At 56.7% G+C, this 22,227-nt stretch overlaps 1 protein-coding gene across 1 annotated transcript in view; it reads right to left on the bottom strand.

The window, feature by feature from the left end:
* Positions 1–211: 211 nt before the first annotated feature.
* Positions 212–22,227, bottom strand: part of TSPEAR (thrombospondin type laminin G domain and EAR repeats) — a gene marked incomplete at its 3' end in the record, with an annotated part of 59,167 nt that continues 37,151 nt past the window's right edge. Inside the window, exons 5-12 of the mRNA XM_082839919.1 lie at positions 21,206–21,362; positions 19,871–20,002; positions 18,974–19,200; positions 17,469–17,655; positions 16,303–16,532; positions 5,711–5,898; positions 3,212–3,313; positions 212–365 (exon numbers count right to left, since the gene is read on the bottom strand). Coding sequence (XP_082696045.1) covers positions 212–365; positions 3,212–3,313; positions 5,711–5,898; positions 16,303–16,532; positions 17,469–17,655; positions 18,974–19,200; positions 19,871–20,002; positions 21,206–21,362 — 1,377 coding nt within the window. The remainder of the gene's footprint in view (positions 366–3,211; positions 3,314–5,710; positions 5,899–16,302; positions 16,533–17,468; positions 17,656–18,973; positions 19,201–19,870; positions 20,003–21,205; positions 21,363–22,227) is intronic.

Below are 22,227 nucleotides of genomic sequence, written 5' to 3'. Positions count from 1 at the left end.
CTGGACACCCACAGAGCCACATGAGTCCGGCCACCATGGTTACCGGGGTGGAAGTGAAAACATCCTCGGCTAGACAAGAGCCAGGGGCGGCGAGGTGGTGGCTCTGGAAGCCACAGCTTCTCCCAGGCTCGTCCCCGTCCCCGGAGCTTCCTTCTCAGGTGAGGTTCTGGGGTGCGGCCAGGTGGGTCCCATTCCTGGGTCCCTGGGCCCATCACCCTGTCCTCAGCTTCAGCACCCGGGACAGCGGCTCCTTGGCGCTGGAGTAGACCAGGTAGGAGCCGGCAGCCGTGCGGAAGGTCTCCCAGTCCCTGCAGCCGAAGGTCGGGAGGCTGTGCACGGCCACGAAGCCTTCATACCCCTGCCACCTGTGGGGAGAGACTGTCAGCCTCGGGACAGGGGCGCCGGCGCCAGGCTGCCCTCAGGGAGAGGAGAAGGTGCCTGGGCGTTGGGGCTCCCACTGTATCCCCCCTGCCTTCTTCACCTGCTTCTCCCACCGGGCACAGCATGGAGGGCCAAGCATCCCAGCCTCACCATCCCCCCAGGTTACAATCGCGGGGAGCTGGGCCAGGAGGGGCCTTCTCAGCCTGCAAAGAAGAAACTGAGGCCCGGAAGGGGGGACCTGCCCTGTCCGAGACCCCGCGGCTGCTCTGATCCACCCAGGGTCCTGCTCCCATCCTAGATTGCCTTTGGATTTCTCCGTCGGGCGGGGGATGGGGAGGGCGTCCTGGTGGGTTAATAGTGGGGTCCGAGCTGAAGCCCCCTCCTCACTGATGGGGTTGGCAGTGAGGCACGGCCCTCAGACACACACCTGGCACCCATCTTTGGATGTGGGAACCCCACTGCCGGCACACGGCCCTGTGACCCCCGCTCCCACATGAGGATGCTGTACCTAGCCCTTCGTCCTGCCCCAGTCAGCGGTTTCTAGGTTTTGCCCTTCAAAAGGAATTTATCGACAGGTAGCTCTGTTTCCATTGGGTGGAGGCCCCAGAGTGGGCCGCCTGGATCAAAAGCAGTCGTAGTTTTAATTTAAATGTTTTTCCAGATGACTTTCTGGAAAGGTTGGGGTGATTCCTGTCCTGGTGGGGAAGGGCCAGCCCTCCCCACCGAACACACACACACACTCAGCACTGTGGGTCTTTAAACAGCGCCCCAACAGATGGGAGATACGTGTCATCCTCGCGCTCCGAAACAACAATTTCTAAATGTTTATTCACATTGTCCATTTTTAGTTCTGAAGACCCTATTTATATCTTTTGCCCATTTTTCCAAATTCAAAACAAATCTTTTATTAATTTGTGGGGTTCCTGTTCTGCCATATGTGTTGTGGACAGTTTGTCCTTTGATTTTGAATGGGACGCCCTTTCCATAGAAAACGTTTAAATGTAGGTGGTCGGCCTGGCGGCCTCTTTCCAGCCTATGGAAGGTCCCACATCTTCTCTGCAGAACTTTGAGGTTTTACAAAGTCATCTTAGCTTTTCTTCTAATCTTTCTGTTGTTGAATTTTTAACATTTAAGTGTTTTCTCCTTATAAAATTTACTTTGTGTATAATATGAAGCAGAGGTATAGGTGTGTTTTCTTCCAGATGGACAGAAAATTACAGGAAATTATTTTATTAATTCATCTTTTTCTCACTGAGCTGAAATATAGCATTATCACACTAGACGATTGTGAAAGATCGGCTCTTTTCTGGACTGTATTCTACTCCTTCTACATATTTGTTTATGTTTAGCAAAAATCATGCTGTTTTATTTGCACGCTGTCAGGACCTCCTTCACTATTCTCCTTTTCAACATTTTCTTGGCCATCTTTGAAAATTTTTTCTTCCACCTGAATTTTTAAATTACTTAAAATTTTAAATTACTTAAAATTTAAAAATTAATTAAAACTTAAAAATTACTTAAAATTAATATTTTTAATTAAAATTTTAAAAAATTTTAAATTACTTAAAATTTTTAAAAGTTTTAAATTACTTAAAATTTTTAAATTACTTTATCTTGTTGAAAACAGCAATTAATTAGAAAGTCTAAAGAAAATTGATGATTTTTCTAATAAAGTATAGATAAGCAAACTTGTCTCAGGAAGAGACGTAGAACCTGATTAAACCAATAGCCACGGGGGAGACTGGACAAGCTGCTCCACAAACACTATTGAAAAGGAACCAGGCCGACGGCTTTGTAACTGAATTTAGCCACATCGTAAAGAAAACAGATTCGTCCTACTGTTCAAACTATCCCAGCCCACAGGTGTAGGTGGTGTGCCTATTAAGTTAGGTTCCACATCAAGTGTCCAGAAGAAATCACAGAGCCATTTCATTTCCTATCATAGATACAAGAACCTGAAATCGATCATAATGATTGGTAGCCAGTGACATGTTAAATAATTGCATATCCTCGTTAAGTGACGCTCGGACCAGAGTGCAAGGTCACCTCTCATAAATCATTATGTCAACAGATTGACCGGGAAGATGCGCGCCAAGCACTAAAGAATGCCCGCGGGGCGAGACTGCTCACATCCCGTCAAACTGTGTAACGCCCAGACCGTTTCCATCACATCAGTCCGACGGAACGGCGGTCACTGCTCCTACGATTCAAAATCATCCTGGAATTTCTAGCTAATTGAGAAAACTAGATAAGCAGTAAAAGCATTAGAAATACAGAGGCAAAGTTGCTTTTATTTGTAGGTGTTCTTATACTTCTAGAGCTCCCACAGACATTTCTTCGGGAAACCATTAGAACTGAAAGAGATGACGTGGCTGGATGGCCAGACACAACAATTAATTGTCAGGATACGCAGATGGAAATGGACATGTGCTTACAACTAGGAAAACTCCCAGAAGTGAAGGTATTGCGAACACCACAGTGCCTCTAGGACGAAGTGTAAAATTTTATTGAAGGACACGTGAGAAACAGAGGGGTCTACCGTAGGCCTGGATGGAAACGTTTAAAGGATAATATACGAATAACTCTCAAATTAGTGTATCCACACACTGCATCTCTGGCCAAATCCAAAGTCGTGAGCCTCAGCGAGACTAGCGGTCACCTGGCTAACCCAGGGGCATCACCCAGACTCAGCCTGCACTCCGGTGCGCTGGGTGCCAGGTGACCCACAGGGCCCGCTAACCTGTGACTCGCTCTGAGCCTGTGGTCACCAGTGGGGAAGGCAAGCACACGCCACGTGAACCGAGGTGGTGAGGAGGGGCACGGCCTTTACCTGTAAATAATACTGTTTACTGAGAAGGTATTTCCGTCGAAGGAGTTTGCAACCACCAGGAAATAATCTTCTCCCACTGAGAAGAACTCCCAGTCCAGAGCACTGCAAAAGCAATGAGCAGACCTTAGGACACGGGACTCGGACATGTTGCCATGGAACTCGGGGGGCTGGAGTTCAGCCAGTTCTCCCCCTAATCTCAGAATTCAGGGCGGTAGGTCCCACTTCCAAAATCCACAGAAGGGGAAGCGATTTTCTCAGTCACACAGTCAGTTGGTGTATTCCCGGGAAATACAAATTAATTGTTCACTTTTTTAAATAAAAAAATTTCATTGTACTAAAATACACAAAACTGTCTGTTTTACCCATTCTTAAGTGCACAGCTCAGCGGCATTAAGCGCAGTCATACTGTTGTGCGACTGTCACCACCGTCCACCTCCAGACTTTTTCCATCTTGCCAAACTGAAACTCCGCCCCCGTGAAACACTCCCTCCCATCCCCTCCCCCAGCCCCCGGCCCCCGCCGTCCTGCTGTGTGTCCCTATGAATCTGGCTCATCCAGGGAGGGCATATCAGTGGATTCTACTGCATTTGTCCTTTTCTGACTGGCTTACGTCACTGAGCATCACGTCCTCAAGGTTCATCCGTGTTTTCACAGTTGTCAGAACGTCCTTCCTTTTTGAGGCTGAACAATATTCCATTGTAAGAATGGACCCCATTCTATCCATTCCTCTGTCGATGGACACTTGGGTTACAAGTGTCAATGCTGATGCTATGAACATGGGTGCAAAGGTCACTCACTTAGAAGAGGCTGAAATAGAGGAACAGTCTCAAGCTCGTGGTCACTCCATGAAGGCCTGCAGCACCCCCTGGAGGCGGGAACTTGAGGACACTGGCCGTGAGCTCACCCACTCACCCGCTCCTTCCCTGACAGCCGTTCCGGTGCCAGCAGGGTCTGCTGACACAGAGACATTCCCCTACATTTGCAAGCTGTGGTTCTTACTGCAAACAGACCACTGCATCCTGCCTTCAGCAAATGCCTCCTGAACTTGCTACGGGTGAGTCTGTGCTCAGAGATGGCTCAGTTCCCAGGGGTCTGACAGAGGGCTTCCAGGAAGGACATCCCAGAGCCCTGTCTATCCAAGGAGGCCAACCTGGGCATCAGCCATGGTCCCCAATCACGACTCTGATTACTGCATTACTGTCCTGTGTCCACTTTACAGATAAGGAAACTGAGGCCACAGCCTTGCAGCGCGTGGGGGTCACTTGGATGCCAAAGGTCAGGCCGGTGCGTCTGCAACCAGTGGCCTCAGGGTTATGGCTTATTCAGGCAGTAGAGGGCCCTTCTCTCTTGGTCAATACTCACCCCTGGGTTCCTTCTCCGTGGGGCACTGAGGGCGCTAGCCTAGAGCTCCTACAGGACCCTAGATGTGAGAGGGCCCATGGGGGTCCCTGGGGACATGCAGGGGGGCTGAGGCCAGTGGGGGCCCTGGGGCTCCTCACTGCTTCCTTCTTCTATTGTTTGGAAGCCTGTCTCAGGCCACTTCCAGGCATGGCCAGTCACGATTCGGTCATTAAAAAAAGTCGTGGCCGTGACCATGCTCATTGAGGGGCAGCACCTCGTGCTGCGGGCAGCAGGGCAGCCGTGTGGTCCCCGTGCGGTATCCTGCCAGTCGCAGCTGGGTTCTAAAACCGAGGCCGTGGAAAAGACGCAAACAGCAAAGTGCTGACTTACACTGTCTGCCCCACAGCTCACATCAGGGGCTGCGCTGGCTTTAATCCAGGAGGAAGCGAACGTCTGGCGTGACTTCCCGCTCTCCCTCCAGAGCAGCGGGACAGTAAAGCCACTGACGGTAATGGGAGGCATCTCTTTACCCTTCAGAACCACACCGTTTGGTCAAAAGGTGGAGACAGACAGATATCCATCAACTGATGAGGGATGAACAAAGTGTGGTAAATAACTACAGTGGAATATTCCTCAGTCAGTAAAAGGGGTGAAGCACTGACGTGCAACGTAGATGAGCCTTGAACACATGCCGAGTGAGAGAAGCCACACACGACAGACCACAACCTATGTATTCCATTCACAGGCAGCGTCCAGAATGGGGAAACCCAGAGGGACGGAAAGCAGACTGGTGGGTGCCGGAGGCTGGGGAGGTGGGGGGAGGGGCAAAGATAGCTGAAGGGCGGGGTTTCTTTTGAGGCGATGAAAATATTCTAAAGTCACTGTGGTAATGGTTGCACACACCTGTGAATTTAGTTTAAAAACACACACACAAGCCACATCGTTTGAAAGCAGAGTCAAGGTTACAACAGGAGCCACTATCACTCAGCTGGCCCTGGAGAAAGGTCTGCAGGGAGTGGGGAGTGAGACCACGTCACGCCTCCAGGAAGCGGGTGGGGCAGCCGTGGCTTCCGGGAGGCACAGGCGCGCTGCCGTCTGCGGGCTACCGGGCGGGAAGCGGGTCCCCCTGGATCCCTGCCCCCCACCGCGCCCCGGTACCTGCAGGTGCGGATCTCCTGGAACCTGACGAACGTCTGCGCGGTGACGTTCAGCTCGTAGATGACGGAGTCGATGACGTAGGAGTCGTTTTGCACTTGCATTTCCACGTCGTAGCGGTGACTATTCGCGACGGCAAGAAACACCCTCTCCCCGATGTGGAAAACCTCCCAGTCTGCAGCGCCAAACGTCTGGAACGGTGAGAAGGGGGCCAAGAGCACGCGTGAATGGAGACCCTCGGAATGGCCACCCACGCGCTCCAGCCCCTGCGTGCTCCAGGCGCCGGGTCGGGGCCCTCCCGCCAGCACGGCTCTTCCCAGCCTCACTGCACGTGAGTCAGGGGACCATCTGCATAGAGTGCTTCTTACCACCTGTGCCGCCCACTCCCCCATGCCCCAGTGTGCCCATCCAGGAGGTCCAGCTGCTACAACATCTCTGCCAGGGAGCCCTCCCTGCTCCCCCCAGTCAGGCTCTGAACTCCAAAGGAGTTTCTCACTACACGCTGTCCCTGGCCTGAGGCTCTCCTTTGGCTCTAGGGACCACCCCATCTCTGGGTTCCTGTGCCGTCCCTCTGAAATCACTTATCACCCTCGAGGGTGAGGTGTGTGGGGGGCAACAGGGCTGGACCTTTATGTGAATAGCCGGCTGCCAAGCCTTGGTCCCAGACCTCGGTCCCAGACCTCGAGCTGCATGAGCTGATTTGCGGGTGGGATCCAGGAGGAAGTTACGGCCAGCGTCTCGGGGGTGCTGGGGTGAGGGTGCATGGGGAAGGGGAGGACCAGAGGGGTCCAGATCCAGGCCCTGGTCTGGGCCCTGAAGAGAGAAGGTGGGGCAGAAACAAAAGGAGTGACCACCCCTGAAGGCAGCAAGCGGCAGGGGCTTTAGTGGAGGCAGGGGAGATGTGGCAGCTCCTGCAGCAGTGAGGGGCCTGTGGCTGGTGGAACAGCGGCCAAAGCTCCTGGGGACCCCGAACCACAGCCTGAGGAGGCCGCTGGGGTCTGAGATCCCACGTCAGCAGAAAGGGGTTGACTCTGTTCCCATGGGCTGGCGAGGGCTGCAGAAGCGCTGATGGGACACTTGGCACGAACTTGTCTTTAAATGTTTGCCTCTTGGCTTCCGGCTTCTCATCCTGGTGGAGACACTTGCACTAGACTGAGCCTCCTGCTGGTAATAATCGCGAACTCTGGATGCGATGCTTACAAAAGTACACAGTTGTTTGAAGGTGCTGGACAAGGGCCGAGGGCAGGTGGAAAGTGGAGGGGATGCGACCCCCGGATGCGTGTTTATCTGACGTTTTCTCTGAGGGCACTCCCCATCCTGGGGCGCGTGGGCACGGCACTCGAATGGCAGCAGCAGGCTGGTTGGACCTGGGAGTCCAAGGTGAGAGTTTGGGGCTTGCAGAGTCTCTAGAAATGGAAGGGGACTACCCTAGGAAGGAGGGAACCCCAGAAGGGGGAGCCCCAATGTCTCCTTAGTAACTTCTTTCAAGTCCTGTCCAGCTCCTGAGGTGTACACACAGGGGACAAGATCCCAGGGACCCAGAGACAAACAACAACTGAGAGGCTGAAGGAACTGACCAGAGAGTTAAGCACCTGGGGAAACAGGCAGGCGAACGTGACCCATAATCAAGAGAAGAAACAGCAAGTAGAAATAGGTGGACACAGTGCAAATATTGCAGTTAACAGATGCAAACTTTACAGTAGCTATGATCAGAATCTATAGGGAAATATGTGTGTGATGACCAATGAGATGGGGAGATTTGGAAAGCTAGGAAAACTCTAAAAGGAGCCAAATAGAAATCCTGCCTGAAGAGGAAAATATCTGTATTCACAAATCTATTGCATGGGATCAAGAGCTATCAGGACCATCCAGAAGAAAGAATCAGTGAACTAGAAGAGAGACTGATAGACATTGCCTGAATTGAAGCACAGAAAGGGGGAAAAACGTTTACAATAGGGATTTCCCTGGTGGCGCAGTGGTTAAGAAACCGCCTACCAATGCAGGGGACACGGGTGCGAGCCCTGGTGCGGAAAGATCCCACGTGCTGCAGAGCAGCTAAGCCTGTGAGCCACAACTACTGAGCCTGCGCTCTAGAGCACGTGAGCCACGACATGAGAAGCCAGCACAACGAGAAGCCCGTGCACCACAAGGAAGAGCAGCCCCCACTCGCCGCAACTAGAGAAAGCCTGTGTGCAGCAACGGAGACCCAATGCAGCCATAAATAAATAAATAAATATGTAAAAAAAACATTTATAATAAAGGTGAACAGAGGCTCTATGACTGAGGAATAATATAATGCAGTCTAACGTGCATGTAATTGCGTCACAGAAGGAAAAGAAAAGAGAATGAGGCAGAAAAAACATTTAAATAAATGATGGCTAATATTTTTCCAAATTTGATTAAAAACACCAAACCACAGATCCAAGAAGATCAGAGACCCCAACCAGAATAAAGACCAAAAAAACCCCACACCTTGACACATCATATTTAAATATCCGAGAATAGATGGAGAAGATTGCAAAAGCCACCAGAGGAAGACGACACATTCGATATAGGGAAACAGTGGTACCAATGGTACCCGACGTCTCGTCAGAAACAGTGGAAGCTTGACGTCGACAGAAAACCATCTTTAATGTACACGACAGAAAAAACGTGAACCCAGAATTCTACAACCAGTGAAAATATCCTTCAAGGTAGAATAAAGTCATTTTCAGATGAAAGTGGTCGAATGAGTTGCCAGCAGACCTGCTCTACGAGAAGTACCGGAGGAAGCTGTGAAGCTGAAGGGAGAGTCGTGTCTGTGGAGGGGATGCAGAGGGCGTTGGGAATGGTGAGCATGTGGGTGTGAAGACAGCCGACAGCAAAAATGATAAATTGTGGAGCTTATAACCTAAGTAGACGTGTGAGTCTATACATGCTCACAGTAGCCGGACAGACGGGTGGGGGCAAATGAAATCATGTTGTTGTAAGGTTATTACATTAGATGTAAGGTATAATATTAATTCAAAATAGATTGTACACCTGAAACTAACACAACATTGTTAATCAGCTATACTCCGATATAAAATAAAAAATTTTTAATTTGAATTGTACATATTAACAGGGACTCATGGTTAATAAAAAATAGACTGTAGTAAGTTGAATACGTATACCGTAATTACTGGAGCACACAGCTGCACACACATTGAATCAATACAAAACAGAGGAGAGAGATAGAAGACTATGTATGTGACAGAGGGCTTGTATCCAGAATATAGAAGGAACTCCTACATATCAATAATGAAAGGCAGAAAATAAAATAAAATATGGGTAAAAGACTTGAATAGGCATTTCGCAAGGGGGCTCTAGCAAGCCAGCAGGTGGATGGAAACCCGCCATCTAGTCACTAGGGGATTTTGACTTAAAACCCACACTGCGGTGCCGCTTCACACCCAACAAGTAAAACTGCAAATACAGACAAAACCCGGTGTTGGCAAGAGCGCGGGGCGGCTGGAGCTCATGCTGTGCGGGGGAGTGTGTGAAATGGTAGAATCGTTTCGGAAAACTGCTCGGCAATGTCTGCAAAGTTAAACATCCGCCTACCTTATGGTCCAGAATTCCACTCAAGAGAAATAAAAACAATTTGCCCACGGAAAGCCTTGATGAGATGCCTGTAGTAGATTTATTCATGACAGTGAAAAGCTGGGAACAGCTCAGGTTGGACGGACAAGGAGCCTGGAAGCCACGCAGCGCACAGGCTTGGGACCGGGCTGCTTCCTGGGGACACCATGCGTCCCCAGACGCAGGTGGTCGTGGCGGGGGCAGAGCCAGTCACCCGACGCCCAGCGATGCTGGAGGAACACTTGCATCCCCACCCCACGTGGGAAGCGGCTCCGTTTTTCTTTACCCGGACCGGGCAGGGCGGGTCTGATGACTGCCCCTCCTCGGAGGTCCCTTCCCCGCTTGCAGATGGGTCCGCGCCGCCCAGCGCGCCCTCTGGCCCCGGCGGGTCCGGTACCCGGCCAGGTCGCCCGGCTTGGTGTTTTCTCCACGCCCAGCAGAGGGCGTCGCCGCCCGGTTCGCGGAGCCCCGATCCCAGGCAGACCCGCTGCCCTTGAAACAGGCCTGGGCCCGTCCTGAGGAGCCGAAACAAGGGAGCTCAAGCTAAAAGTGACACACGAGGACAAGGACAGGGGCCAGGACACCTGGCGTTGCCAACCCCTTCCGGGCCAGGAGCTGGGCTGAGGCCTTTGTGCATTGGCGTCCTCTCCTCACCGCTGCTCCGGAGGTGGCACTATGTCCCCTGGGGTCACCCGGAAACTTCCGAGCTGGTGGGGACACTCGGGCCCGCGGGGCCGCCAGCCTCATCTGCTCTGTGGCTGCTTCATAGTCGACCGACGTTAAAGACCCGCACGAGTGTGCAGTGACACGCGCGCCAGCTCTGGCAGGTCGCAGAAACCACCAGAGAGGCCGGTGGGTGAGATCGCCAGCTCCTCCCACCCCGGTGCTGATGAGACCACGTCAGCGGGAAACGCCCACACCCGCACACACACCTGCACACACATGCACGTGTGCAGACACACAAGACACCTGCATGCACACACCTGTGTATACACGTGCACACACCTGCATGGACACGATTTTACACACAATCCTGCATGCATACAAGTGTATACATGTGCACATACCTGCAGGCACACAAGCTTTTATGTACACACCCACCTGTATACACCTGTATGCCCTTATACCTGATGCACACACATGCATTGTGTATATACATGCACACGCTTGCAAGCACGCACGTGTACACACCCACACAGGACAAGGGGCCAGGGCTGGTCTGAAGAGGGGTTATCCCAGATTGCCAGGGCTGCCTTCCAGCTCCGACTCACTCCACCCTCCGCTCACTTGGCTTGAGCCCCAGCGCGGAGGGGGAGAGGCGTGCAGATGGGGGTCGGTGAAGGGGCTGTCAGGGCCTGGGAAACGGGGAGAAGGGCCAGGAACCCAGGAGGAAGGACGGGGGCGTGGCCAGCGGCAGGGAGGTGGGGAGGAGCATCCAGGTGGGCGTGGCTTAGCGCGGGCGGGGCGGGTAGGGGAGGTGTGCTCTCACCCTACCTCTGCTGTGCGCGCAGCTGCGTCAGGCGCCAGATACAGCAAGTACGCGGCGCCTCGTTCAATTTGAATTTCAGATAAACAATGGTTTTTCAGTGTATGTGTATGGACACGCTTTTACTAAACAATGATTCGTTGTTTATCTGGATTCACATTGAACTGAGTGTCCGGTATTTTATCCGCCAGAGGCTGGCAGAGACCAGCGTGGGGCCCCCGGCTCACAGTCACTGGCTAGCGACGAGCTCTCCTCGCAGGGTGGGACCAGCACCTGCGCCCTCAGCCAGAGGCTGCGCTGCCCCCGCTCGGAAGTGAATGGGGGACCGTCCCCACCCAGGGCTGCTCCAGCCTGGGCAGGGCGTGAGCGGGCCTGAGGCCCCGCTGTCAGGCCGCTCCTGGACTCTAAGCGCATTAGGGACTCATCAGGGAGAGAAGAAGCAGTTCCCACATCAAACCCTGCCTGGCGCCGGAGCAAGGAGGCCAGGCACCTGCTGGGCTGGTGGGCCCTTCCCGCCCTCCTGAGCGGAATTCCCCCGGAGCTCTGCCCTGGAGTCCCCTGGCTGCGGGCCTGGCAGGCTCTGGAACACCTCGAGGGACGATGGTGCTTCCAGGACTTGGCAGCCGGGAGCACCTGGAACCCCTGACGGCCTCCCTTGAGGGTGGGTGGGCTCCCGGTAACCAGCGGATCACTTGCTGGGGAGGAGGCCCTCAGGTTCCGGCTCTGATGGAGCAAAGACCCAAGGTCTGGGGGTGCCTGGGGAGGGAGGGGCGGGGCGCGCTGCCTGGGGAAGGCAGGCAGCCCCCCAAAGGGCCCTGGGGGGACGCTGCCATTCCCACTGTGGGCAGCTGGCTAAGGTGAGTGAGGGTCCCATCCTAGGAGGCTTCAGGGGGTGCCCCTCCCAGCTCTCCCCTGGCCCAGCAGCCCCTCCAAACCTTGCTCCTCCCCAGGCCGCCTGGTCCACTGCCCGCTCCTGCCTCACAGAGCAGACCCGAGGCACAGGAGGAAGTGCCAGGGCCCTTGCCAGCACCTGAGCCCGGCCCCTCCCGGCGCTGACTGCTGAGGGCGCTCTCACACCACCCTCCTTACAGACGTGCCTCCTTTTCCTTCGTTTCTGGACGTCTACATTCCCGGTGGAGACTACGTTTCTGACAAGCCCACAGCTCCACCCTCATCCCCAGACACCCACCGATAGCTCTGGGCAGCGCCTCTGCCCGTCCCCTCCACCTGCCCCGACGCACGGCTTCCTGGGGTTCACTGGCCCTCTCCACTGGGGCCCCTGTCAGCCCTCAGCTGCGCCCCCGCCCCCCGAATCTCCCACTGCTCTCGGTTCTCTTTTCTGCCGGCGGCACCTCCATCAGCCCCGCCTCCCAGGCAATAAAGCCCGCCATCTTGGCCCACCATTCCCCTCCCCCCTCCCCCCGCCCCTCCGTTCTGGGTCTACACGTGATGACTGTGACCACAGGCCCCACAGCCAGACAGCTCAGGGAGCAGAAACCCCAGGGGCTGGAGGCTGGATTTCTGTGGCCTGAGCCCATTCCTTCCTGCACACACCCTGCTCGGACCTCCTTGGGTCCAAGATGGCGAGCCCAAGGGGTTGGAGCTGTGGTCTCTGCCACCTGAGGAAGGTTCCAGGATTCCTGGTGGGAGAGGCGGGGAGGTCTGGAGGGTGGGGCTGAGGAATTCGTCCAGGGTGGGCAGCCAGCCTCCCACGTACACCTGAGCCACAGACCTGGCGTGGGCATGGCCCGGGCCCTCCCGGTGAGCGGAACTCACCCCGCAGCCCTGGTGCCCCGCCCAGCGCCCCTCCCAGCACCGTCCGTGTGCACAGCTTCGCAAACACCGGCGTGCGCCCTTGCCCGGCCGTCCCTCCACAAAGGTTTCCCTGCGGTGTGGGCACCTCTCCACCCACACATGCTTTCAAAGCACCGGCCTCTCCTGCTTCAAAGCCCATGGCCGTGAGAGATGGTGCAAAGTTCCAAATCAAGTGGAAACACATGAAGACACCGCCAGGACCTAAGAGGATTAAAACAGTATGAAAACTGCTGGCAGAACATGAAAGTGGGACCTCGTGGGTTCTGAGGACTCGAGTGTGAAGAAACACGGGTCTAAGAGAAGCCAGCCTTCAGGCAGGGCTCCGCAGTCGTTTGCGGGCTCGGGTGGCAGCAGTGCCCCCTCGCAGCCCCCACAGTCACTCTGCCCGCTGGCCAGAGACACGCTCTCTCACAGCCACTGTGGTCCTGCTCTCGCCCGCCCTTGTGGGTGATTCTTCCAGCTGACGTCACACCCCTCAGCTGGTTCTCCTTTAGGTCCTGTAACCCGGATGGCCCCCGCCCTGCCTCAGCTGGCACCGTCGCTGCCCCTTGGCCCCGGCCTCCCTTCTGTGTCTGAGCCTACGGCAGGGCTGGGTGCAGGCTGGAGCTGGATCCAGATGCAGCCTGAAATGCAGAGTTTGCGGGTCTCACATACGTGGGGCCGGCACACTGGGGGGCGTTCAAGGAGGCTGGCCAGAACCTCCTTGGGATTTGGAACATACCGCACGGCGGACAACGGCAGGAACTGAAGACTGTTCTGAGAGATCTGCGGTGACGGTTTCCAAATATCTAGCAGACAAGCCGGCGGAACAGGGGAGCAGACTCCTGCGGTGTCCAGAGAGCACAGTCCTGCAGCCTGGCACAGAGGCCCGGCAAGCGGCCTTCTGGTCAACCACACAGGTCCCTAGCAGGGCTGTCACACCAAGCATGTGATATGAGGAGGGTTCCTGCAGCTGTCTGGGGAGATTATCATCCTGTAGCTGCCAACACTGTGATCCAGCCTCACCTACATCTGAGCAAGAGGCCAGTTTAGGAAGGTCTTCATCAAGGGCCTCAACCAGGTCCCCAGCTCCCCAGGGCACAGCGGCCAGTGACAACGCCACCCACTGCCAGGCTCAACGTTAAACATACACAGAAAACTAAGGGTCCTCCAGATGTTTTCTAAAAGACCTAGAACATGAGAGTCAGGCTACAACATATACATACACTCATACTGGAAGAAACTCAGCTGGTTCTAGGAACAGAATAGAATTTTTTAAAATTATAATTATCAGACTTCCCTGGTGGTGCAGTGGTTAAGAATCCACCTGCCAATGCAGGGGACACGGGTTCGAGCCCTGGTCCAGGAAGATCCCACATGCTGTGGAGCAACTAAGCCCTGAGCCACAACTACTGAGCCTGCGCTCTACAGCCCGCGAGCCACAGCTACTGAAGCCCCCGTGCCTAGAGCCCGTGCTCCACAACAAGAGAAGCCACCACGATAAGAAGTCCGTGCACCGCAATGAAGAGTAGCCCCCGCTCGCCACAACTAGAGAAAGCCTGCACACAGCAACGAAGACCCAATGCAGCCAAAAATAAATATAAATAAAATAAATAAACTTAAAAAGAAATTACACAAACTCTTAAAAAAATAAAATTATAATTATCTTCAGAAGTATTCAAGAAGATACCGCATTTATAGAGTAAATACAGAATGCCGTTAAAGGGAAGAGTACTTGGATATTAAAAACACGATTCCTAGCATTACAAGAAGATGCTCATCAACAGGATTAGAGAATAAAGGTAAGGAAAGCTTCTAGGTTGTAGAAAAAGAAAAGATAGATTCAATCCAGGAGATCCGAAAGCTGGCTAACCGTTCTAGAGAGAGGGGAGCGTGAGACGATCAAGAAAAACTAAGAAAATCTCCCAGGCCTGGGGATGCACGCCTTCCGGTTGAAAGGGCACTGAGACCAATCAGACAGGAAGCACAGGAAACCACTGTGAAGAAGCCTGTGGGCACTGAGGCAGAGAAGGTCATAGGAAAGGCACCTGGGGAGGCAGGGGCTGCCCTTGGTGTTTCCAAGGAAACTTCCCCCCTAAAATCCTGCACGCGGTACATGAGGCAGGGTAAGGGATGCAGCCACCATGAGTGTCCACACTTGCCGCCACAGAAGGTGGCTCTCACTGGGACGAAGCCAGCGAGGTCACGGCTCCCCCAGCCTGTGGCTGTGCTGTCGGGGCACGTGGCCCACGTGGCTGTGGAGGGCGAGGGGTGAGCTCTCACCCTCAGCCCAGGATTGACGTGGGTTCACTCTGCTCAACACCCATTGGCTGGTCCTGGTCACATAACCTGGCTGAGCTGCAGGGACGCTGGGGAGTTTCGGGGAGCACCTGGAAGGCGGGGTGTCCTTGAGGTCAACCAGAACACCGGACATCAGATTTGGACACAGTGGCTCCAGCCAAAGATGGCGGTAAAGAAAAGTTCCAGAAAGGGGACCATTGTCAGTTCTAGAGACAGTCAGCCCGGACAGCACAGGCAGGAGGGCCCAGGAGGGGGGTTATGGGAAAAGAGGGAGGGGTCTTCACGGGCGCACACCGGCCAGAGGCCTTGCAGACGCGATGGGAGCACCAACACGCGGGTGGAAACTCAGGAGGCACTGAAGACGCGGTGTTCACAGGGGCTCTCGGGGATGGGGATGGCCAGCAAGAAGCCGGGGGACGTTACCATGTGCAGAGACGGGGGTTTTCTTCCCCAGAAAGAAAAGGAGAGGGAGGGAGGGACTTCAGAAAAAGCAATTAGGAGCTTGTCGAAAAACATTATGTGCAGCACATGGGGTCCACGTATGAAGTGAGCCACGTGTGGTGGGCTTGTGGCATGAAAGGAGAGTCTGAACCGCATTCAGGGACTGTCCCCTGGGGTGGCACGAAGGTCATCCCACCACTGAAGCCACTGAGAAGGGAGTGATCACAGCTGCGCCCTTGGCTCTGCGCGAACGACATTGGGACGCAGCCAGGACGATGCAAATGCCGACAGTGGCTCTCGATTTTAGAATCATCCGTGGGGGCTCGGCCTGGGGTCTGACACTGAGAGGGACAAGCTGGGCGGCTTGGAGGGAGGAGGGCGAGGGAAGGTGGGAGGAGGGTTGGGGCCCCACATCGTCACCCTAGACCACGGTGGGCGTGAAGAGGGGATGCCGACGCCGCCCGCTAGCCCGGGGCCCAGAGGCCCATGCGTGGTTCAGCCGGGCATCTGGGGCCACGCCACGTAATAAAGGCTTCTCGCTGCCTCAGTCAGAGGTCCCTCCAGGCAGCCCACGGCAGCTGGGACCAGCTGAGGGACACTCAAGGTCTGCAGGGAAGGTGGACAGTGCTGCCGCCATAGCTGACCAGGTCAGAGGCCAGCTGCCTGCTGCTCCAGGGCAAGAGCCTGGCGCCCACATAAAGGTGGGTCAGACCGTGAGGGCCCCCAGGGGCCAGGGGACCCGGCTGAGCAGCCGGGCTGCCGGAAACTCCGTGCCAGGGCAGCCTCCCGCCTCATTTAGGGCTCCCAGGCTATATTCGGGGTCCCAGGGGCTCGGCCTGAGGCTTATTCTGGGGAGGCGCCTGGGCACGGAGGCCCGGGCTGGGGCCCTGGTCCTGGCTCGTGCAGCCCGGGTCCTGCGTCGCCCAGGTGCCAGGCAGAAGTGCGGGGCCGGCGGGGAGCGCAGGGTCCTTACCAGGAAGGACTGGAAGAGCTGGAAGCTGCCGCCCAGCCGCACGTACAGGTGGGACTGCAGCTGCGTGGACGTGCCGTTGAAGGCGTTGGCCACGGCCAGGAAGGCATAGGGCCCCACCGTGAAGAACTCCCAGTCGCAGGCGCCCGACGTGGCGACGGTCTGGTTGGCCTCGAAGAGCCGGGCCCCTGGGCTCCACTTGTAGATGACACTGTAGATGTTGTGGTCGCTGCCTGGAAGCCGAGCGTCATGGAGGGAGGGAGACGGGCCGCTGTGGCCTCGCGGTGGCCTTGGCAAGACCCTGCCCGCCCGGACCCTGCCCCAGGCCCTGCAGCCCGTCCAGTCCAGCCAGGCCCTGCTCTCCTGCACCCTCCCCAGGCCCCCAGCAGTGGCAACGCCCTTCACGTGACCTTCCTGCCTCTGTGCCCCGATGAGAACCCTCGGGGGCCCCGACTTCGGATGTCTCCAGAGCCCCCGAGGCCTTGCAGCACGCTGGAGGCGGGACCCCCGCCCTCCCCAGCCTCACCCCTCACGCTGTCCACCATCCCCTTCGCGCTCCCCACCGCTGGTCAGGCCTGCCCGGAACGTGCTCCCTGGAGCTCCTCACCCACCCCCAGGGCTGGTCCAGCCTCTCCCGGGACACTCACTCCCATGGGGGGTATTGGGTGGCGGGCTCCTGGGGTCCTCTCTGCCCATGAGCGGTGGTGGGGTCTCCTCCCTGGCCCCCCACCCGCCGCCAGAGTTCCCCGGCAGGTGTAGACTCAGGTGATCGCTGAGCCGCAGAGCCTGCCGAGGCCAGAGGTGCCCTGTAGGGCCGACTGCCCCCCGGGGCCCTGTCCCCCAAGAGCTACAAGGCAGGGAAGGGCTCACTGTGGCCACGCAGGGCAGTCACCTGGCCCAGAAGCCAGGTTTCCCAGGCCCTCCCAGGACTGTCCCCCACTGCACCCACTGCATCCCACAGAGTTTGTGCCCAGAATGGAGAAGGGCAGGGACGCCCTTACCTGGACAGATGAGGGGGTGCTCAGGTGTGTCCTCCCTCAGACGCCACTGTCAGGTTGCCAAGCCCGAGGACACGGGCCACGTGTGGTTTATTACACATTTTTAATGAGATACACTGAACCCTGCAGGTGACCCTGCCCTGGCCCTGGAGTCCAGGCCATAGCCCCTACCTTCCCGGTGGTTGGCCACGGCCAGGAAGTGCTCCCCGGACACCTCGAAGGCCTCCCAGTCCCGGGCGCCGTGGGTGAGGACCCTCTGGTACGGTGCGAACCTCCGCCTTCTCTGGCTCCATTTGTAAATGACAGAGAACTCCTGACCCTTTTCATTCGGTTCAAAATTAGCCACAGCCAGGAAGATCTGGGGAGAGGACCGGGACAGCGTTCTCGTGATCCGTGCGAGGGGTCCGGCACTCGAGGCTTCTGAATACCGGCCTCGGGACAGGGGCTGAGCCGGGACTGACGGCCTGGGGCGGGCCCAAGAGCCCACGACTGACTCTCCGGATCTTCATCACATTAAGACCCGCAGCCGCATCCGCACGTAGCAGCCCATGAGCTCCGTTCCTATCTCCCAAGCCCAGGAAAAGCTTTACGCACGGAAATGCTCTTCAGCACCGGGTGAAGAGGAAAACTCTTGACGCCCTGCTGTCTCAGGAAGCATGTGTTTGTCACGCAGTCGAGGACAACACGGCAACGCCCTACGTGTGACGTGAGCTGGAGGCCAGATGGTGGGTCGTGTGACTGAGGCAGGAGCCGGAAGCCCGGGGGTGGGACACGCTCACGGTGGCTGAAGCAGCCCCAGGTACACTCTGCCGCTGCTTAGGGGATGGGGCAGACCTTTTTCTTAGTTTTCTAAATTTCCCAATTTTTCTTTGATATCAAGTTGTTTTTTATAATGAAAAAATATAAACCTTTAAAATGTCATCAACCATAAAACCAGACGGCTAGTCACTCCTTCACCAGGCTGGCTGGGAGCGCAGGACCCTGAGGGTCGGCAGCGACGGGGAACAGAGGTCTGTCTGTTTCGCTCAGTTTTGTCCCCCGTGGGGGGGGACACCTGCCCAGGTGAGGGCAGGGCTGCACCTGTTACTGAGCAAGTGACTTGGGGGCGGGCTCGGGGAGGGGTAAAGAGAAAACTCTCACAAGGGGATGACCCTCTTAGCCACGACCCGTGGGCCACTGCTCAACGCAGCCCTGGTGGAAGGAAGGGGAGGCTGCCCACGAGGCTTTCCCACCCAAGGCCTCCGGGCCAAGCTCACCATCCTCACCTGTACCTCCATTAGGACATCACGTGTCCCCAGTGTGTATGGAGTGAGTAAAGGAAGGCTGGGAATGGAGGCCTATTTTCATTCTGACGTGATGTCCGCCCTGCTGACTGGTTTAGGTCAGATTATCTGCAAGGTTTAAGGAGGCAGTGGTGGGTCTGCACGGAGCTGGGGAGCATCTCAGAAATGGGCTGATCTCTATTTTGCGGAAGCCAAACAGACTTTCTCAGTCACATTCTGGACACGGAGACGCAGCCGCGCCTGACTTTAAAAGGCATTTAGAACCTGCACGAGGCTTCGAAACCAGTAGAAGTGCCTTTCCCCATAAAATCTACGTAAGGAGCCCCAACCTTTGGGCTCTGTGGGGTTTCCCAAGGTAAACAGGATCGAGAAAGACTCCGAATGCAGACTTGCCTTTTTCCCAATGGTGAAATGTCTCCAGGACTGTGCTTGGTGCGTGGGAATGTCCTGGTACGAGGAGAACTTCCCGTCGGCCCATTTGTAGATGGCGGATGTGGTTTTCCGGTTGGCAGTGGCCACGAAGAGCCCGGCCCCAGGGATGACGAAGACCTCGATACCCAGTGTCTCCGAGTTCGTGAACAGGCTCTGATGCTCCTCCACGTACTCCAGCCTTTCTTTGGCTTGTGATAGAGACACAGAGACCCAGTTAATGCTTCCCAGGACAGAAGCCTGGACAGACGTCCAGGGGTGCAACCCTAGGGACCTGGGCCATGACCCGGAGCACTGTGGCCTTGAGTGCCATGCCGCCCTCACCAGGAGGCCCGGCAAAGGAGCCTCTCATCCCCGCACAGGTTTTAGGGTCTGCAGAGCCCCCAGGGATACTAGTCAGGTGGAACTGACACGTCAGGTCCCTACTAGATGTTTCCCACGGCTCGCGGCTTCCACGAAAGGCTGTGCCCTGATGGAAACTAGGGAGTAGAGGCCACGGCTCAGGGACTTTCCCCCGGAGCCAGTTCCCGTTTCCCAAGGACCCCATCGGGGAGCATCACGGAACCTCTCCTCACCTCCCCGCCAAAAGAACCACTCCCGGGCTCCCGGCACCATCGCATCCAATGTTGACCCGAGTGGGCGGAGAGGGTAAGGAGAGCGAGTGGGGCTCCTGGAGCAGGGCTGGCCCCCTCCGGGAGGTTCGAGAGCTGAGAGCCGGCCAGCCTACCAGTAGGGCCCAGGAGGGCACGCATTCCCAGGTGAGGCACGTGGGCTCACTGCTCCGTGGGGGGGTCGTCCCTGTCCCTAAGTATCGCTGGCTCTGAGAAGACCCCGAGGTCCCCAGAGCCCCACCCACCTCACCTGCTAACACGGAGACCCACTCGCTGCCCACGCACAGGTATAGCCCCTTGCGGCCGGCGTCAAACCAGAACTGGGCGTCCTCCACTTTGGTACACGGCGGCCGGGATCCCAGCGTCACCTTCATGTCGGTTTCTGCGGGGAGGCAGGAAGATGGGTGTCCAGTGGGCACGTGCTACCCGGAGGAGGGCAGAGGCGGGAGTGTCAGGTGACCCCTGCTTTCGCCTTCAGCTCCACCCCCTGAGCTGCCAGGAGCCACTCAGGGTCTCCGGGAGGGAGGGAGACCCGAGAGCCCATGGCCTGCCTGTGGCGTCCGCACGCAGGACCGCCTCCCGCCCACCTAGTTCTTCCCTGCAGCCTCAGCTCTGCTGAGAGCCCTGGGCCATCACGCCGCACGGCTCCCCGCTTCCACCTGAGACTTGCTGGTACGCGTCCACCCAGCTTCCATTCTGCGTAGTTCTGAGGCCCCTGACCCCTGACCCCGGGGCTCACGGCTTCATCCCAGGTCCAGCCCTCACCCCGATGGTGCCACTTGGCCCCTTTACAGCAACGTGCGCGCTGAGGCCCCGGCGGCCAGTCTGTGGCACTGAGCGCGTCCTCGACCTCTTGAGCTGCCCGGCAGCGGCCTGGGGCAGACTCCTGCCCGAGTCCCGGCGAGGCCGTGTGCCTCTGGGAATCTGGGGACACGGGTCCAGGATTGGGCCTAAGGGCCAGCTTGCTCAGGGGGCTCCCCTGACTCGTGAGGCTCGAGAGAGGGTCGGGCTGTCTCCCCGCCTCCCTAGTAGGGAGGAGGGGTTTCAGACTCTCCACGGCAGGGGATGTGGCTTAAATAAACCGTCAACACTAACTTTACACTGGGGAGGTGCAAACACAAACTAAAGACGGCAAAGCTGGGCACACTCTAGGCTGGGGGATCCCAGAAAACAGCAATGAACCTCATGAAGGTCGGGGTCCCCGCGGGGGTGGGGTGCTGACGCTTGATGTCTGTTGGAGAGGAAGGGGGGAAAGGGCCCCAACGCTGCGCTGGGGGCAAAGCTGGCAGCAGGTGGGAGTTAGGGACGCAAGATTGTAGGCTCAGCCCCAGGTCCCAGGCGGGACGAGCAGTTAATCGAGGGCACGGTCCAGGCGGGGGTTAAACAGCCATGGGGGGCGCCCTTGGGAGGGAGGCGGGTCTGGCGGCACCATCTGCCTTCCCTGCGGGGCCGTCTGCGTCAGGCCCGGCGTTCCCTTCATCCATGTGCCAAGCGCCCTCCTGTCTTGTGCCCAGGGAGGTTGGAAGTGCCAAGGCTCCCAGGGTCTACCGTCGGCCTGGGGAGCGGGTGGCTGCGGCCTACTAACCATAGGGATACTGTAGCACCTCACTATCTTCCGGCTTCCCCGCGAGTCCCCGCAGGATAGGGGGGATGGACAGCAGGGCGAGCTCAGGATTCCTGCAGGGACAGAGCCTCAGGGTGGCGTCTGAGCCGGGCAGCAGAACCAGCTGCCTCACCAGGCCCTGCAGAGAGAGGGACAGTGCACTGAGACCTGCACTGCTGGAGCGGGCCCCGCCCACTGGGCTCAGCCCACCCAGCCCCCGAGGGAGGGGTGGAAATGCGGGTGCGGGTCTAAGCTCTAAAGCCAGGAGAGAGGAGTCAGCCCGTTGGGGAAGGGGGGCATTGGGAGCAGTGGTGGAGAGCTGTGCACCATTTGAAGGTGATTACACCACGGAAGGGACCTTTCCTGTGGACGCCCTACAGTGACCGGGTACAATGCTCATCCGTCTGTACGTCCATCCGCTTGTCTCTCTGTCTACCTATCTGTCCATCCATCCATTTGTCCATCTCTGTCCATCCATCCATCCATCCACCCACCCAAATACCCATTCATTCATCCATCCACCTATACATCTGTTCATCTATCTGCCCACCTACCTGTCCATGCATCTGTCCGTCCACCATCCATCTATCTGTCCATTAGTCTATCCATCCATCCACCCATCCATCCACCCACCCAAATACCCATTCATTCATCCATCCATCTATACATCTGTTCATCTATCTGCCCATCCATCTGTCCATCCATCTGTCCGTCCACCATTCATCTACCTGTCCATTAGTCCATCCATCCATCCACCCATCCATCCAAGCCATCAGTAAATATTCAGAGCATGGTTCTTTACACGGGACACGGCAAGAAACAAAAGCCCTGACCCTCATGGAGCAAGGTCCGCCCCCTGCACTCTAAGGGAAAGACAGGCAATGAGCAAACACACAGCTGGTCTGAAGGTGGTCAGGGCTACAAAGACAATCTGGGGAAGGGGATGAGAGCGCTGGGTGTGGGTGTCGTCTCCTCAGAGTGCAGGGGAAGGCCTCCATGGCATG

Source organism: Leucopleurus acutus (genome assembly GCF_964270905.1).
Source record: "Leucopleurus acutus genome assembly, chromosome: 5".
NCBI classification, from domain to species: domain Eukaryota; kingdom Metazoa; phylum Chordata; class Mammalia; order Artiodactyla; family Delphinidae; genus Leucopleurus; species Leucopleurus acutus.
The sequence above is the reverse complement of the archived record's forward strand: the minus strand, read 5'-3'. Positions and strand labels throughout refer to the sequence as shown.